The sequence below is a fragment of the Xyrauchen texanus genome, chromosome 40 (assembly GCF_025860055.1).
Source record: "Xyrauchen texanus isolate HMW12.3.18 chromosome 40, RBS_HiC_50CHRs, whole genome shotgun sequence".
NCBI classification, from domain to species: domain Eukaryota; kingdom Metazoa; phylum Chordata; class Actinopteri; order Cypriniformes; family Catostomidae; genus Xyrauchen; species Xyrauchen texanus.
Window position 1 is genome coordinate 13,956,162 of NC_068315.1, and position 18,593 is coordinate 13,974,754.

Below are 18,593 nucleotides of genomic sequence, written 5' to 3' on the forward strand. Positions count from 1 at the left end.
AAAGAGAGGAGAAGGATATTACAGCATAACGAAAGACAGTAATGAGGTTATATAAGGAGAGAGCAGGGTGGTTTCAGCAAGGCATACCAGGCTGAAACACAGTTACCCAGGCAAGGCTCCGTAAGGCAGGGAGAGGAGTGTGGAAGGGTGCAGTGGTGGTACTGACAGCGACTGGGTGATGGGGTGATATCGGAGCAGAGTGACAGCTAGAAATCTCCATTAATCTTTCCATGTAAATCAAAACCACCTACACACTACCAAAGCAAAAAGCCCAGACCTGACAGGTACATTGCCTTTCCACAACCTTTGTAACAAAGAGGTCTATAATACCTGGAGAGAGCTATCTGTTCCCATTTCCATTCATCTCAATGCAGTTGCTTGGCTGGCACATGAATACCGGCCATCTTTGTTCAAGGGCACTGAGTTCTGGGCATATTCAAATTTGTGAAATGCCATGTGAATAATCACTCTGGAGCCTCAGGAAAATTATGTCTTTACACTGTTGATTGGCAGATGGCATCAAAAGAGCGTGCATAGTCTTAAGCTCTTCACTAGCGACTGTCTTGTCTGTACATGTGCTGTGACCCCAAATGCAGAATTTTAAGAGCCCTCCAAAAAAAATCAGGCACTGCCGAAACATCTACAGTATTTTTAAATGTTGCTTGGAAAAAGTTTTATGAAGTCAAAATACATGGCTACTTTTGAATAGCTGTCAATGAAGAAATGTGCTTTTTACATCCAGAGAGGCTGTCAGTCAGACCTTGACTCCATGCATTGTAAGAGCAGTATCACAAATGATGTCATAATGGTGCAACTCACCCTGTTTGAGGGCCAGCAGTAGTGTTGGATCTGATGGGTCACTGCAGAAGTAGCCGCTGCCCTGGGAATCCCAGAAGAGCTGATCCTGTCTCTGCTGGAGTTCTTCAGCCCATTGCAGCCAACGGACCCGCTGTGTGGCCTCATACAGGTCCAGCAGCCCACACACCACAAAGGCATAATCATCTAGGAAGCCCGCAATGGGGGATGCACTAAAGATAACATTACAGAGAACCTTAGTGTAAGATCAAAATGTTTCTTTCCGTGGTTCCAAAAACACAATGAATTCCATGTATGTATATTGTTGAGTTGACCTACATAACAGTACTATTAAAGTGTGTGATTGTTTGGACAGAACAGTCAAAAAGCACTGAATGTAATTTTTTTTACACTACACAGCCCTAAGGGGATGAATATACATCACACACATTCACAGGGTAAAGTTCCCCCATGAATTGCACCCTAATTCAGTCTATTACAATTGTTTATGTTCACATGGTACATTTTTTCTTACTTTGCTGAGCTTCACATTGATTTGCTGCCAACATAGGTCATTGCAATTCAAGACAGAGAATCTGTAAGAAATGTCAGAGGTCATTTGGTCTATAACCCCTCTCCGATTCTTAATCAATGAGTTTGACAGTCCTCTGAAAGAAGATTTGGATTTCACCTAAAACACTCAGTAGGTGCAACATTACCTTGCAAAATCGAGTGGGTTTAGGTTGGCTTGTGATCTGCCACATTTTTAGTATAGTTTACCCAAAATTTAAATTGGGTCATTATACACACCCTAATATTGTTCCAAATCTGTTTGTCACTCTTTTGTAGAACATAAAGGGAGATGTGTAGCAGAATGTTAGTCTCAGTCACCATTCACTTTTAAAAAATGTTGACTAACATTCTGCCTAAAGTTGCAGTCACGCATACCATCTCAATGGTAATCCGCACCGAAATGGACTTCCTGTGGAAAATAATTTCTTACGCTGATTTTGCCTTGAGTTCAAGTTTGGTGAACTTTGACGTTGTGCTGACCAATAGGCAGTGACCTCAGTGTGGGCGGTACTTCATACACAGCTACAATGAGTGGCAGATTCACTAAGAACTAATTGCGGCCAGTAAAAGTTAAGCGCTTTCTGTGCTGGTTTAGCGCCCGATTCACTAATGAAATTATTCAGATAAGGTAAATGGCGCAAACATGCCCACAAAATAGCTGCTCAACGCAATTTGCATGTGCAATCCTGAACTTGCTGTCTGATTCTAAGCGCTATATAGCAGAGAATGCCACAGACCACTGCATTTGGCACACGCTGCTGGAACTGTACAGCATCACTTTGATCCAGAGACCCCGATCATCTCTTAAACATGCAGAATGTGCACTTGATGACACAGCGCATGGATATATGCCAGGTTATAATGCTCTTTTTCATCATTTGATGATTATTTGATTAATTACTGCTGATATGGTCGGTTGAAAATTTTCACAAGCATCTCTTTTAAATAAAATTCATTTTACTGCCTACTTCCTTTTGGCAGTAACAGCGGAATTTAAATTGTGCCAGGCAATTTTTGTGAATGAAGTGCAATCTACAATGAGCCTGATTTAAATAGAAAGGAGGCATGTTTGCGCAGAAAGGAATGACAATGTCTTAATTTAAATACTCAAGATGCAGCGCGATTTTAGTGCTGATTGTGTCTGTTATAATAGATTGCAGGTGGTTAGTGAATAAGATGTAGGTTTTTTGCACTGAAATACCAAACGCAAAAGTGGCGCAACTGTTTAGTTAATCTACCCCTGAATATTCAAAATGGACAAGGATATCATTTTAGCAGTGATTTATAAAAAACATTTTGTTTCTCCCCTTTTTCTCCCAATTTGTAATGTCCAATTCCCAATTTGCTCCAAGTTCTCGCCTCAATTAGGGTGGCGGAGGATGAAATTCAGTTGCCTCCACGTCTGAGACCGTCAACCCGCGCATATTATCACGTGGCTCGTTGAGTGCATTACCACAGAGACATAGCGAGTGTGGAGGCCCACGGCATCCACCGTGGCATCTAAGCACAACTCACCAGGCGCCCCACCGAGAGCGAACCACATTATAGCGATCACAAGGATGTTACCCCATGTAACTCTACACTCCGTTGCAAATGGGCCAATTTGGTTGCTTAGGAGACCTAGAACGCCCTGGGATTCGAAATCACGAACTCCAGGGGTGGTAGCCATCGTCTTTACCACCGATCTACCCAGACACCCTGGTGAGTTTGTTTTAACTTAAGTCTCACTGACTATAAAGTGCAGCAATAAAAAAAAACACACACTCAACATCTGCCCACACCATCTTTGCCCACAAAATGTAGTCATGAGAAGGTATGTGACAACACCTTTACAACTCCTTTTGTGTTCCTTGGAAGTCATAGAGAGTCATACAAGTCAATAACTACCTGAGGGTGAGTAAATGATAAAAGAATATACATATTTTGGGTAAACTATCTCTTTAAGATGCAAAAGATAAGCTGCGTCTGTTGCTTGACATGCATAAAAAAAGGCATTTAGTGGGAGCTTTGTGTTATAAAAGCCACATGAAATTCCTTTTGGTTAGTGTAACCAAAGAAGATTGTAAAAGTCTTTGAAGTTAAAAATAAATGTTATTCATCAGAGCACATCAGGGCCCCTTCAGCCCTTGTTCTCAGACCCTTGAAGAGGGATGACACTGTGACCAGCTGAGTGTGAGGTAACAGATAGTGACAGCCCTGAAGATAACACACTGTCGGCATTAGGATGGACAAGTCAGTCTAAGGCTGGGAATGTAACCGCCATGGTTCTTAGTTCACTACTGGTTCAAACAACTGACATTCCGAGGGATGAAAAATGTCACTAAGGTATCTGTGAGGAGAGCACCCTCAACATCTGACCCTTTTATGTCATTGCCTCAAGCTGTCAGATCTAGTCCACTATTCACCTGTCATGAACAGTAAGTGTCAGGAGAATCTGTATAAAAACAAAAATGCTTGATGACTAGGTGCTAAACTTTTATGCTTTATTGTTGGACTCCTTTGTTGAATCTAAAGGTCTATAATACCTGGAAAAAGCGATCTATTGTTAAGTTCCATTTATCTAAATGAAAAGTCAGTTCCAAGCTTTTAGGAGCCCTCCAAAAAGTACTTTAATATAATAAAATATTTGTGTGTTACAATAGGGAAAACTTGGAATGGATGTCTAACAGTGTGTTAGGATTGTGTTTACATTGTGGACTGTGTACCTTTTTAAACCCCCCTACTTTTCTAAACAATCACCAAGAGAGACTGAACTGGCCCAGTGCCTCAAGGAAATCTCAGTTGACTACAACCCGACAGAGCTGTCCAGGTGTCCCGGAGCGAGGTAAGCACACTCAGTAATATACTGATGACTACATTAAACAAAAACACTGTTGTGGACCCTTAGACAAACAATAGGCAGATAGGTGGAATAGAACGGTTTACCTGTATGAGCCCACCGTTAACACTGTTTGTAACATGTGAAATATATATGTCTGCAATAATAAATAAATAAAGAATACATGACTACTTTGAATAGCTGTCAATGGAGATGGAAATGCAGTTTTTTAGTTTTACAACTTCCTTAAACATACAGACCAATTAGAGCAGAAAACATCCCATCCTCAACACACTAAAATCAAAAAGGACCAATCAAATGATAAGCCGCGATACAAGCAGTGATTCCAAAGGGAATTATGTTCTTGATTACAGAGCATTACACAGCTTAAAGACACGACAAAGCATCTCCACTGAAATGCTTTTTGGGCCCAGATGGTGTAATTACGGCATCTACCAGGGATATCTGGTCCAGCCAAACCAGTCCTTCTTCTCAGGGACACTCAGCCCAGAGCAGGGCTTCTGGGTTCAGAGAAAAATAGAATTCCTCTGTTTCAGTTATTGAACTCTGAGAGATCTGCTCCTGAATTCCTAGGAAGAACAGTAAGACAACAAAACAAATCAGCCTGCCAGTCATTTTTTAATGAACTGCACACCCTTCATTTTTCCATTCCCTTCTTTTTTGGTCTGTCTATTCTCCCCAGGTGTTACAGTCTCTTCAAAGGGCAACAAAGCTATATCATAACTTTCACACAAACCTGTCAGGAGACTAAAGGCGTAAAAAAAGCTAACCTCTATCAATCCCAGCAAACAGCAGGCTTCTCGTTCCAACCTGATATATCTACACATCAATACTTACAATGCAGTATGATGTTTATATAGCTGAACAAGATTTGGACCATTTGACCATTGCTTAGGACAACACCAATTAGTTCATGAATAAGTCACCTGCCACTACGCGTTTACCTGGCCTTCATACAACAGCATGTTTCTTCTATTAATATAAAGACCCTTAATTCCTTTTTTCAAAAATGTATGCTAGATTTCTCTCTAAATGTTTTTACTTGTTCTGGATGATGCAGAGAGATTTCACTGTGGATGTGGAATATTAGAAACAAAGCAAGGTTGAAGTTCTTCGTGAGGATGATATCATGCAAATCTGGTACCAAGAAACATTGCATTCCCAAGTAATTGAATGATCTTCAATCTGCTTGCTGAGACAAAAACAATTTTAATACATGTTGCAGATTGTCTAAATTTGGTCATTCCAATCAAGTCGAACCTTGCAGATCATTTGCTTTAAACAGAAAATTCTGTTATCATCTACCCACCCTCATGTCACTCAAAGCTTGTTTGAGTTTTTTCCCTGGTAACATAAAAGCAGTGAAATCTGCTCTTGTCCATACAATGGAAATGTATGGTGATCACTGGCTATCAAATCTAGTTGAAATGTTTGCAATAAATAAAATCTCATTTTAGGATAAAATGTAAACCAAAATGTAAACCACGGTCCCATGTCTCCTTTCACATACATAAAGCATATAAAGCAAACATATGTCTTGTCTCAATTATGCACCAAGCGATTTAGAACTGCTACTGGTACCCTCTCAAAAAAATAGATGCATGATACTCCTGTGGCACATTATTCTCTGGGAGGGAAATCCTCCAAAGAAAATTAAATGCCATTTTTTAGTTTTACAACTTCCTAAAACAAACAGACCAGAAGAGAACCATTAGAAAACATCCCATTCCAAAGGGAATTATGTTCTTGATTTCGGAACACATTCAGTTTAGATCAGTGATTAATGTTGTGCAGATTAACCTGCCTACGCTTGTGAGCAGTCAGCATTGTGGGATGACAGATGTGCTGACATGGAGTGTTAATGAGAGGTACAAATGAGAGGTTACACCAAGAGTGAGGACCGTGAATCTCTGTGTGCATGTGTGGGTGATTTTATAGGTGAAAATCTTTGTTTTGTGCCAATTCTGGGTCATTCCTACACTGGCAGTATATGTGCCAAGGCAATTAAGAGCTGAAAGCAAGACTGAATGTGTGCTAGATTTCTTGGCCTGCTGCAAAGGCAAATATGTAAGACGAACAGGTACTGCTTAGTGCTGGGCATCGCCAGCCACCTCATGATACGTATTGCGATACACATGTCATGATATGATATATCACGATACATCACAATATCCTGGTTCGATTTCGCTTTTAATTTAAATTAATTTGGGTATAGTTCAGTTATAATGTCCATTTTGCTTGCATACAGTGTGAAAGAAATTATCTTTCAGCTAATGCTGTTATTCATTATACGAGGGACCTTCTAACATGTTAAATTATGGACATATCAAATTTAAAATGTTTATTTTATCCATAGTTTTCATCATTTTGGTGACATTTTAGCTCTTTTTTTTTTTTTTAAATGTAGTCCATGTATTACGGCAATAAATATGGTTTATAGAAATAAATGTATGAATATACAGTATATTGTTACATGTTTGTTGTTTGAATACAAATTTTCCTATTTAGAAGTATTTACTTAGTTATGTAGAACAAGTGCTAAAATTGTACGGTCTCTTTAAGACCTGTGGCAGGGACATTGACAGTAGTGTCTGTTTGGTCGAATGGCTTCTTTACAGCATCCATGCTATGTGTGTTTAGACTTAAAGGCTTCTTTTGTTGTTTTTGATAAATAAGTGACTGTAGAGAACAGAAAGGATATTAAAAGATACATTTTAAAACATCAAATGGTTTGCTTTGATCTAGTCTTTGGACACTTTTACTCTCAGCATGCAGTGTAAGCAAATGGGAAGTATTTAAGCACGTCTGAATGTTGGGGGTTGCACAGCCCTAGTACTGCTACAGTCCCTTTCCATATTCTCTAATAACAAAGTTGACAAATATAGACATTTCCTTTTTTAAAGACTCTTTGTCATTTTAAATTGGCCTTTCTTTTTAGAATGATGGGGTATTGTATGTGGGGTATTGTATGTGAGCTCGCTCTCTCTCTCTCTCTCTCTCTCTCTCTCTCTCTCTCTCTCTCTCTCTCTCTCTCTCTCTCTCTCTCTTATATATATAAAGTGTTTACAATGCAGTATCATGCTTAGAAGGTAAAGTATATCAATCTCAGTGCAACTACAGGATATACAGAGGGGTCAAAATGTCTGAGACCACATAGATTTGGGATCTAAAATCTAATTTAAACCTGGAAATAGACAGAACGTTGCAGGTAAGACAAATAAATGTTACAATATACATCAGATATATAAATTAAAATAGATATTTAAGATTCTGCACAATTTCATGGTCATCGATCAAATAAGCAAAATGTCAGCAAATTGTGACATTGACCAAGTTAACTCTTTTTAACAAGATTTCATTGAAGCACACAAGACATTCTCAAATCATGCTGGGATAACATGGATCATCAGGTTTTTGAAAAACTTGTTGAGTCCATGCCAGCTTGAGAGCATGCTGTAATTAAAGCAAAAGGGCACCATATATAATACTGTAGTATTTCTGAATTTCAGTCTAAATCGCTGATAGTTATGCTGATCGCATCATTTTAAAAGAATACAATGTACTTAATTAGAGAAATGCAAAATAGTATCATTTTCAATAGCAGTCACAGATTTCTGGACCCCATTGTATGTATCTTTTGTTTTGGGGAGCTAGAAACATTCCTTACACTTGCTCCACCTCCATGTTATTTCCACGATAACAGGAATGGAGAATCCTCTGGCCCTCTTCCTCCCAGAGGTGTTCTTGAAGAAAACAAGCAGCCTGCTCAGCTCTTTCCAGTAGAGCCTTGTCCCCCAGCACGGCTCCGACACGTGCAAACCCAGACAACATAAGCCCTAACCAATCAAACAAATGGGAGTAGGCACAGATTACACACTAAGCTTTGAAGAACATAACCAAGAAAATTAGAAAAGAAGTTGGAATGCTGAAGCCCAAAGTAAATATTTTCTTTCTGTGGTTGTTCCAGGAAAATTTGTTTAGCAAAATAAGAGCAAAAGAAGGAATACACAAACATGTCAATTCTGTCATTATTTCTCAAATCCATGTCATCCAAAACCAATGTGCTGGTAAAGTCTGTTAAGCTCCAGAAAGGCAAAAAAAAAAAAGAATTATGCCATATGATAGCAATGTGTGATAAACAGACTAAAATTTAAGTCACTATTCAGTAATAATCTTCTCCTCCAGCTGTAAATTTGAGACCCAAACATTTTTATGATGCTTTTTTCTTATTTTTGGAGTTTAACAGATATGGTCAATGATGAACTGTCATTGTTTGATATTTCAAAATATGTCATTTTTTTTGGTCCTCAAAAGAAAGTAAATTATACAGGTTTGGAATGATTTGAGCAATAAATAATGACAGAATTTGAAATATTCAAATTAATTATTCCTTTAAAGTTCCAAAGTGCATATTTAAAACTTTTGGGAAGAGTTCTGTATGTGTGCCCCTTAGACACTAAAATACCTCTTAACTCGACCTAAAAACAGTTTGAAAAGATGCAACAGATGCCATCCAAGACAGAGTAGTTTTGAAAGTAGACAGTGAGACTATAAGATCTAAAGTACAATGTGTTCAGAGGGCTGGGAATCTCTAAAAGTAGTCTTGTGCTCTGTGTGCCCATAGCCCTGGAATGTCTCGCAGCTTTGTGAGAGAGCCTTTGATTTATGCAAAGGGTTACTCTGCAGGTAGCAATATCCAGTCAGTATTAATTAAGAATGTAATGGAGCATAGCTCTGGAAGAGAACAGTTTCATTAAACAATGTCTCAGGCTTTCTTTAATTAAGATATCAGCTCATTAGTCACTGTTCTGTGGGAGCTTTAGTCAGCCCAAGCTCTAAAGGGGCCTTGGCACCCTGTGAAGGCTTTGATATCCTTTCATTAAAGACAAAAAGGGCAAAGACCACAACCCAGAGGTCCCCTCTATGTGCTTTAAAAGGCCTGGCACCACATCTAAGCGGCTGAAATAATAACTCTAATATTATAGCGTTGCTATTAAAGAAAACCCAGTCAAACATTTTTTACGAAGTTTGTCGAACGCGGTAACATGTTCCCTGAACGTAATCAATAAACACGTAAAGTGCAAGTATAGGAAAGGGGTATAGCCTCAGGGGCTACACGCATTGCAAATTATATTCATGCCTCAGCCATTTATTGATTAATTTCCATTACAAAACGCACTCTGAAATGCAATTAACTCTAATTAGAGTCTTTACCTGGTTCAGTGCCCCGTATTTCTAGCAGTATATTACTGGCTGACAGATACCTTTCCTCCAATCAGGACTAAAAAATCTTACCATTCCAGGATGCAAGCATTTTGGTGTCAAGGTGAGGAGGTGGGCGGGCTCTCCGCACCTCAGCCAGCTTGGCCCGGGCATCAGCCAACAGCTCGGACAGCCTGTCCACGCTGATGCCAAAGTGAGCAGCGGTGAGCTCCACTGAGTAACGCACAATCAGCACATTCTGACCCTGCAGCTCTTTGTGAGGGTCCTACAGGAACATAAAGAGCAACAAGAATCAAAGATCAGCAAAACAAATCAGGAAATCTGCTTTATAAATGAATATGCATCATAAAATCTGCTTTGTTCGCAAATGAGGTGTTTGCGAACATTAAACACTAACATTTTAAAGGTTATGGCGCTCACAAAAACCTCAAATTCCCAAACCTGTGCAGGGTCCACATTGCCTTGCTCTTTCACACCATAATGATGCATGAATATATCCGCCTGCGTTGCACATCCTGTGGCCCCTTGCACGATGTCAGGAAGCAGCTCTCTGATCTCTCCTGCTGTCCACACACAGAACGCTCCCTCTCTCTTCTCAGTGGACGCTGCCGTGGGGAAGGAATCTGCATCTTCAGCGCTATAGAACCCACCAGACTGCAGAGGGCAGCACAATTCTCAAAATCAAATGTGTTTAATATATTTTTTGCCAATTGTAGGCTGACTGCAAAGGTACATTGTGGTTTCTTGTGGGGATTATTACTTCTTGGCCACCAGTAACCCAGTCATCATTAAAAACAAGTTATCATACGCACACAGTGGATTTCTGGACGCCGATTGATATTTGACAAGTGGATCATTTACAGTGCAGAGATAAAGTTTGTAGGCCAAGCTTTTCAGCAATGGTTTAAATCCTTTTGCAGAGTTCCCTTCCCACACATTTTGAACAATATTTTCCATAAATTTTCCAGTCAGTCATGATTTAGATAAAGGACTTCAAATTTTTTATAGAGTTTCCACTCATAGATTTACTAAATGTTTGCGTGTATAAAAACTCAATAAGATTGAGTCTTTCAGATGTGCAAAATAGCACGTCTTGGTCATTTTTGCACGTTTCCCCGAAAAGAATAAACAATAAAGAGGCATAATAAAGGGCGGTGTAGATGAAAATGAATCAAATTGCACCCGGAATGTGATTTATAAAGCCTGAAAGTAATTTCCGAATCCGAGACTCCCAGCAAATTAATATGAATGAAAGGCAGGTATTATTCAGATTTGCACTGTGCATCATGCTGTCATTGTGACAAAAAGGAGACTTTGAGAACAGATAATACGTAGAACACCCTTTATTGACACACATGAATGTGAAATTTAATTAAAAGTCATGAAAAAAAATATCATAACTGATAACATCAGAAACCTACTAACAATTTATACACAAATTATGTCGTAATTTCATGTTTTAAACATTGTTTTTAACTGCTGAAATATTGCAAAATATTTTAAGTAGCGGTTCTTTCCAGTACACAAAGCAGGCCGATACACACCTGTGTGCTGAACATGTTTCGTCTTGATACCGTGATACGAGGAAGAAGCTCAAGTTCTGTACCGTGCAGTTCCTGTGTCTTTCTTGTGTGCAGTTAACTTTGCCATGGTCAAGATAATAGTGGTTTGAAATTCAGATTTCATTTAAGAATATATCAATGGGGGTCTGGGTAGCTCAGCAAGTATTGATGCTGTATACCACCTCTGGAGTCATGAGTTCGAATTCAGGGTGTGCTGAGTGACTCCAGCCAGGTCTCCTAAGCAACCAAATTGCCCGGTAGCTAGGGAGGGTAGAGACACATGGGGTAATCTCCTCGTGGTGGCGATTAGTGGTTCTTGCTCTCAATGGGGCGTCTGGAAAGTTGAGCGTGGATCGCGGAGAGTAGCATGAGCCTCCACATGCTGGGAGTCTCTGTGGTGTCATGCACAACGAGCCGCATGATAACATTCACAGATTGACTGTCTCAGAAGCAGAGGCAACTGAGACTTGTTCTCCGCCACCCAGACTGAGGTGAGTAACCGTGCCACTACGAGGACCTACTAAGTGGTGGGATTTGGGCATTCCAAATTGTATTTTCTTTGTGCATTATGAACTTTTAAAGTGAAGAGTGTCATTTGCATTCTCATCAACTACTGTTAATAAATAAAATCCTATCAATAAACATAAATGCCATATTGAATAAAAAAAAATGGTATTTAGTGAGAGCTGTGCTGTAATTCTATTTGGTGCAAGTACCACACACAAAAGCCTCCTTTTGGAGGGTGTGTCCAAAATATTTGCACGTGTAATATTCGCAAATATTCTTAGTAAATCACCCGCAAAAAAACGTGCTCACGCAATTTGATAGACTGCACAAACAAATTAGCACCAGTTATTTGAGATCTTAAAAAAATCGGGGCCATAAATAGAAAATTCTTGGCAGTGAAATATTTTAGAGCTGAGGACAACTAGAAAATGTTTAATTCACTATAAACATTATCCTTTTACATGACAGGATATTATTCATTTCAATCCCTACAATACAAGTTCAGCTCAGCCGAAAGCATTTGTGGCATAATGTTGATTAACACAAAACATTATTTTGACTAGTCTATCTTTTTATTCAAACAATTCACAGATAGAGGTTACAGTGAGGAACTTACAATGGAAGTGAAACTGGCCAATTTTTGGAGGGTTTAAAAGCAGGAATGTGAAGCTTATAATTTTATAAAAGCACTTACATTAATTCTTCTGTTAAAACTATTATTTGAGCTGAAAAATTTAATTTTTACAGTCGTTTCAGTCTTTGTTGACATTAAATTGTCATGCAACGAAGTTGTAAAATTGGCTATGACTTTACACAGAAAGGCTTAGTACGTGATTTTATCACACTAAAATTATGCTTACGGTATACACATATTGTTTATGTCTTGTGGCTACACTTTTGAAACAGTAAGTATTTTAATGTTTACGTATTGGCCCCTTTCACTTCAATTTTAAATGCCTCACTGTAACCCAGATTTTTATGTTTTTTTTAAAGAAAAAGTCCAAATAATTTTTTGATAATCAATATTATGCCACAAATGCTGTCGATTGAGCTTAACTTGTATTGGAACCTTGTATATTCCTTTAATATCCTTTTCCAGGCCTGGAAATCACAATTTTAAATTGCCCTGATAATTCCAGGTTTACCATTACTTTTGGAACCCTACTTAAACAAGGGTATTTATTCTGGATCAAGGGGAGTTTTTCATGAAAACTAAACCCTGCAATGTACAGGACTATGACCTCTAATGTAACTCTCTCACACATACAAATGAATTAGACACATAGTGCACTTTGCTGGTACTTAATTACACCATGCATCATCACAAAGAAGAATTTCATAATTTAAGGGGGTTTTAATTGTGTGTTGTTTTTTCCTGTCAAATAATTCATCATCAAAATATGGCTACCACCCTGTGCTGGGTGCATTGAAGTGGTTTGACCTCAAATAGGGCTCCAACCAGGGTGATATTTCAGTGCTTTTCTGGGTTGGTGCTGATTCAGCATGGCTGATGCCAACAGCAGGTTCTAATAAGGGAAAAGATGGCTCACCTTGTCGTTTAGGTCTCTGGAGACGTAAAGCAACACATCACGAGCCACATCTGCAAAAAGCTGTTCCCCAGATACCTGCAGAAATCAACAGCCACAATAACACCGCACCCAATAAAATGCATCAGTTGCTCCATTAGAAAACTCTTAAAATTATCTTAACCTGCTTTATGAAAGCATATTGTGACAACAATAAATGAGGCTTGAGATATAGAAATATAGAATAACAACTATGGCTTGTAGTTTATTAAACATAAAAAGCATTAACAGAAAGATGTAACACCAATACATACAAACCTTATTATAGTGTCTTAAATTACAGAACTGTTTATTACAGAAAATAAATCTCATGCTGGACACAAGCAATAATCTTAAATAGCTGCACAACTATGTAAAATATTATTATAATACCATAATCTGCACAAACATGCATACTGTAAGCCCACACAAATATTCCCACCTGATAAGCAGCGATGTAGGCCACAGCAAGCTGTCCTTGATCATACAACATCTTCTCAAAGTGAGGAACATGCCATGAGGAGTCTGTTGAGTATCTATGAAAGCCCTGAAAGAAAGAAGGGGAACACTTTACAATGTTCCACTCATTAACATTAGTTAATGCATTAGGTATCAGGAACTAATAATTAATCATATATTTTTACAGCTTTTATAATTCGCTGTTAATGTTAGTTAATAAAAATACAATTGTTCATTGTTAATTCATGTTAGTTCATTATGCATTAATGTTAACATATACAATTTTTGATTTTAACAATGTATTAGTACATACTATATGTTAAAAATGCTGTAAACGTATTGAGCTATATGAGTTATAAAAGAAAGCTCATGAAATAAAAGGAATTAAGTATCTTAAATAACAGGCATGTTCTGAATACATGGTTTCTGTTAGTGCACGCACGTCACCTGTGCCACATGGTCATGAATGCCCCCTAGTGCCATCATTTTGAGAGTGTGAAGGACCATCTCCAGTGCTTCTGCTCCTTCAGAGGTGGCACGATTTACTGCCCAATATGACATTAGGAACATCAGGTTCACTGTAGCAAAGAAAAACAGAGCCATACTACATTCTTCATGCAGATAAGTACTTAACAGGTAAATGAGTCCCAAACAGGTGCTCAACAGGATCATGTGTTGACAGTTTTGCACCTCTGTCATAATTACAAAATAATAACAAACAGCAAATTCTGCACAAGTTGCAGTGATAAATCCTTTCAATTCAATTCAATGTTTGTTTACCTGGTGACGGGAACTTTGGTGCCTCTCGAAAGCCTCCATATTCTTCCTCATAAGAGTGAACCAGTTGCTGGAAACATCTGTTGGCAACATCTGGGCCAAATGGAGGAGTTTCTCCAGGGCTGGCAGAGATTGCTGTCCCCTTCCTAAGAGCTTCCAGTACCCTCTCTCCACTGGACTCTAGATTTCCTCTGTTACTCTGCCACTAAAACACACAATATGCACATGTATGCATTTGGCATATGCGTTTATCTAAAGCGACTTACATTTGGATAATGTACAGTCAGCCAGTTAGGGTCATGGATAGCTCTGAGGGGATGGCAACCCATCAGAGTGATATTTTGCGATAACAACCGGCTGACTGTACATTATCCCACTTATTACATGGCTACTAACCAAATAAATAAATAAATGATTGAAACAAATGCTTGACCAATGCTGGACTGACAAAATTTAGACAACATGAAAATTGTTATCATAACTGGCTTGAAATAAGTTATAAAACAAGTTGTTTTCCTATTATTGCAGTAAAGAACAAGAGGGAAATGATTTGCTTTTGTCACCGAAAGATCTTAGGGGAATAAAGATGAGTCAGAGAAAGAAGTCAACTGTGTAACTAGACAACCATTCGTGTAGAGGAGTGCAAGGTGTTAGAAGTTAAACGTATAATTTGGTTTAAAATTCAATCTGAGCAGAAACAGCTGTTAGCTGTTCTTACTTGTGCTATGACTCGTAAGAGCACGGTTTTCAGTCCAGGTCTTCTTTCACTGTCTCTGGGTGGGAAGTAAGTGCCACCTAAGAACGGCCGGAGATCTGGCGTGAGCCACACACTCATTGGCCAACCACCACCGCCACTTGTTGCCTGGGTCGAAAGCAATTAATCCAATTAATTATTCCTTCATTATGCATGACCCTTTATAATTTACAGTATCATAAACAATACATTCTACAATTTCAAACCTGCACAAATGTCATGTACACTTTGTCAACATCAGGCCTCTCCTCTCTGTCCACTTTTACACAGACAAAGTTCTTGCTGAGGATTTCTCCGATCTCCTCATCTTCAAAAGATTCCCTCTCCATAACGTGACACCAGTGACAAGTGGAATAACCCACTAAAACAAGAAAAAGCACTGTAATATGTGTGCCAGTCCTGTGTGCCAAACAACACTAAAACACTGTGGACCAACCATAATAGGCACATTTAACATTTAGGATGTTACCTGATAGAAAAATGGGTTTGTCCTCACTCTTTGCCTTATTAAAGGCTTCTTGCCCCCATGGATACCTGTTAAAAAAAAAAAACACTAGGAAATTATACATATAAATAAATAATAATAAAAATAATAAATTACATTTACTTATATATTACAAATCTATTCACAACTTCAAGTAATCTGAACTGTGGATGTGATTTCCATTAAGCCTGAAGATCCCAGATCTCCTCACCAATCCACAGGGTTGTGTGCATGCTGCAGTAGGTAAGAAGACTTCTCCTTACTCAGGCGATTGGTGTGTTTTGGAGTCTTTAATCTGTTTGTTCCATCACTCCCTGATGCCATGCTAAAGCAGACCGCTCCAGAGGATCTACATCAAATGCAGATGGGTGATCAGAGAATGTATCTGTGATAAATAAGCATGCACCAAGTGATTTGTATTACATTTTCCTGGATCACAATCATTTGTTGGTCCTAGAACAGCATTTCTAATAACCAACCATACCAAGGGCCAGCTGTCACATCAGTTCATGGGACCCAGGACAAAACTTCTACAGGTAAGCCCCACTGCCCTGGGCCTTATGAGTAGCCTATATACTAGGACTAATACGATTAATCGACGTTATCAACAACGATTCATTGTCGAATAGTTGTTTGATTTCATTTATCGTAACATGAGATCACATTAAATTCTAATGATGACACATGAGAGCAGCACAGCAGTTTGTGCCTGACTGAGGAGAAGAATTACACAGTTCACAGTCCAGATGCACGCCAAACTTTCCAAACAGCTTCAGGTGATGTAGATCACAAAGTATAAAGGAATTATACAAAAATACCAAATAAGTAAATACAGAAGCACTCTCGTTGTGGAATAAGTGGAGCCAGAGCTCTTTAAAGGAAACACCCCGGTGTTACATCTAAAATGCAGCTATATTTAATGTGTTAAAGCTTTATTAAAGTTCAAATAATACGGAAGCAGATCATGTAAATAACTACAAACTCCGAAACTTGCATTTCTCTGTGAGGTCAGCGCCTCTTCTATGAGTTGCGCGAATGTCCCGATCTAAGATTGGGGGCAGAGATTGAAACTGCATCCGGCTGAGGCACACTATGTCACGGGGGCGCTCATCCCTCGAGCGCGCACGCTTAATGCAGCTAGATTATAAAATGGCATTTTTAAAATATGATTGTGTCCTCTTTATTGTTAAGCACATTTAATACAATCTATTAGGTCGGGCACAAGCTGAATAATCGGTAAAGAGCTAATGATTAATCATTGCCATAATCGCTGAATAGTCGAACAATCATTCTAATAATCGATCATCTAAATAATTGTTAGTTGCAGCCATTCTACAATATATATGATAGGGGGCTTATCACAGGGCCCAGGACCAACTTACATGTTGTGACACCACTCTGACCACGACACTGATCTCTGTAACAACCCTAACTTTATCAATAAAATCAGAGGGCAATGATTGGTTGATCAGTTGAAAGATGTTGCAGGACCAGTCGAGGATATTGATCCATTAATATGGTACCAATGAAATAAAAGCAAGTTGCCTTCATGGCCTACATAGACAACTTCGACCAGGTCTCTATGCTGTTTAGGGGGCATTCAAGGTTCACGTTGTGTAAATGGTTTGCATCTAAAATAAGATCTCATTCTGACAATTATATGCTGCCTACTAGATTACTAGCACTTTCAATGTTTTCAATTTGTAAACAACCCTGAAGTTCAGGCAGCACATTCACAGCAGCAGAAGCTTTCTGCATGTAAATAATATTGGGGTGTGTCTCACAGCATGAAGCTACCTAGATAGAATTTTTAGGACATCATAGGCGCATTCTAACTTTCTTGCTATATCTAGGTAGACGGTTCGTTTTGTTTTGAAACAAAGTCGCCTTAATGTATCTGTGCTAGCTGCAGTGCTAACGGCGCTTGCAGTGTTTCATAATCTGTTGTGCAAGCAAACGAGTGGTTATCCATTCATAATAACTCAGCTTGGGGAGCATGAAAGTGACTCTCAGAGGTCAGTGCCTACCTGAAGCTGTCCCAGGACAATTTCAAACTGACAGGCACTAACTTTTGGCCAAACTGGAGGGCTTGTGCTGGTCCAGAGCACCGGCTCTTAAATAAAGTGTGATGTTTGTCTTTTCGCAGAAGGAATCCTGTGAAGAGCCTGGCGTATTGGATGTTTTTGATGGTGCTTGATGATGGAGACCGTACGAAGCCCAATCTCAGCATCATAGATCCGCATCGACCTTACCTGACCGTGCTGCGGATTCACGCAGGCATCTGTCAGTCGAGTGAAACTGTAATTCACTATATCGCCACTAGATGTCGCTGCTGTGCCATATAAAATCTAGTACACATTTGTTGACAACGTAAATACAGAAATATTTGTCCATAGTACAATTATTTGCTCATATAAAGCCATTGAAAAAACACACACGCGAAGGGGAGTGATATTAGAAATGTACGGAAGAGGATTAGGTCCAAGCAATAATAAAAAAAATAAAACCATCTCGAGATTAAAGTCATTATAATGCGAGATTAAACTCGTTAAATTTCGAGAAAAAAGTCGAAATACAATCTTGAGAATAAACTCATTAAATATCGAGATTAAAGTCATTATAATGCGAGATTAAACTCGTTAAATTTCGAGAAAAAAGTCGAAATACAATCTTGAAAATAAACTCATTAAATATCGAGAATAAAGTCATTATAATGCGAGATTAAACTCGTTAAATTTGGAGAAAAAAGTCGAAATACAATCTTGAGAATAAACTCATTAAATATCGAGAATAAAGTCGTTGTGTTTCGAGAAAAAACTCGTTAAATTTAATCTCGCATATATAAATATATATATTTTTTTATTATTATTATTGCTTGGCCCTAATCCTCTTCCGTACTTTGGTACATTTCTCAGATCACCATTGAAATTCTCAGAACTACTTGTTCATCCTCCACTTCATAGTTACTTGTGCACATCATAGCAATTTATCATTCTTCTGAACATATTACCAATGCTTTGGTACATTAATGCAACTGATTTTGCACAATTGCCTG

General features: G+C 38.7%; 1 protein-coding gene across 4 annotated transcripts in view; it reads right to left on the minus strand.

Moving 5' to 3' along the window:
* spata20 (spermatogenesis associated 20) overlaps positions 1–17,830 on the minus strand; it is a 46,735-nt gene extending 28,905 nt beyond the window's left edge. For 2 of the 4 annotated variants that reach the window (XR_007969259.1, XM_052113172.1), the window contains exons 1-13: positions 17,566–17,830; positions 15,750–15,887; positions 15,524–15,588; positions 15,261–15,415; positions 15,019–15,162; positions 14,304–14,505; positions 13,971–14,101; positions 13,507–13,611; positions 13,050–13,124; positions 9,872–10,084; positions 9,503–9,695; positions 7,875–8,043; positions 820–1,028 (exon numbers count right to left, since the gene is read on the minus strand). Coding sequence is in view for 3 of the 4 variants with exons in the window: in XM_052113172.1 (XP_051969132.1) it covers positions 820–1,028; positions 7,875–8,043; positions 9,503–9,695; positions 9,872–10,084; positions 13,050–13,124; positions 13,507–13,611; positions 13,971–14,101; positions 14,304–14,505; positions 15,019–15,162; positions 15,261–15,415; positions 15,524–15,588; positions 15,750–15,887; positions 17,566–17,771 (2,005 nt within the window). In the remaining variant the exon portion in view is untranslated. Of the gene's footprint in view, positions 1–819; positions 1,029–7,874; positions 8,044–9,502; positions 9,696–9,871; positions 10,085–13,049; positions 13,125–13,506; positions 13,612–13,970; positions 14,102–14,303; positions 14,506–15,018; positions 15,163–15,260; positions 15,416–15,523; positions 15,589–15,703; positions 15,888–17,565 lie in introns of those variants that run through there. The other 2 variants (XM_052113173.1, XM_052113174.1) reach the window with 2 other exon arrangements.
* Between the last annotated feature and the right edge of the window lie 763 nt (positions 17,831–18,593).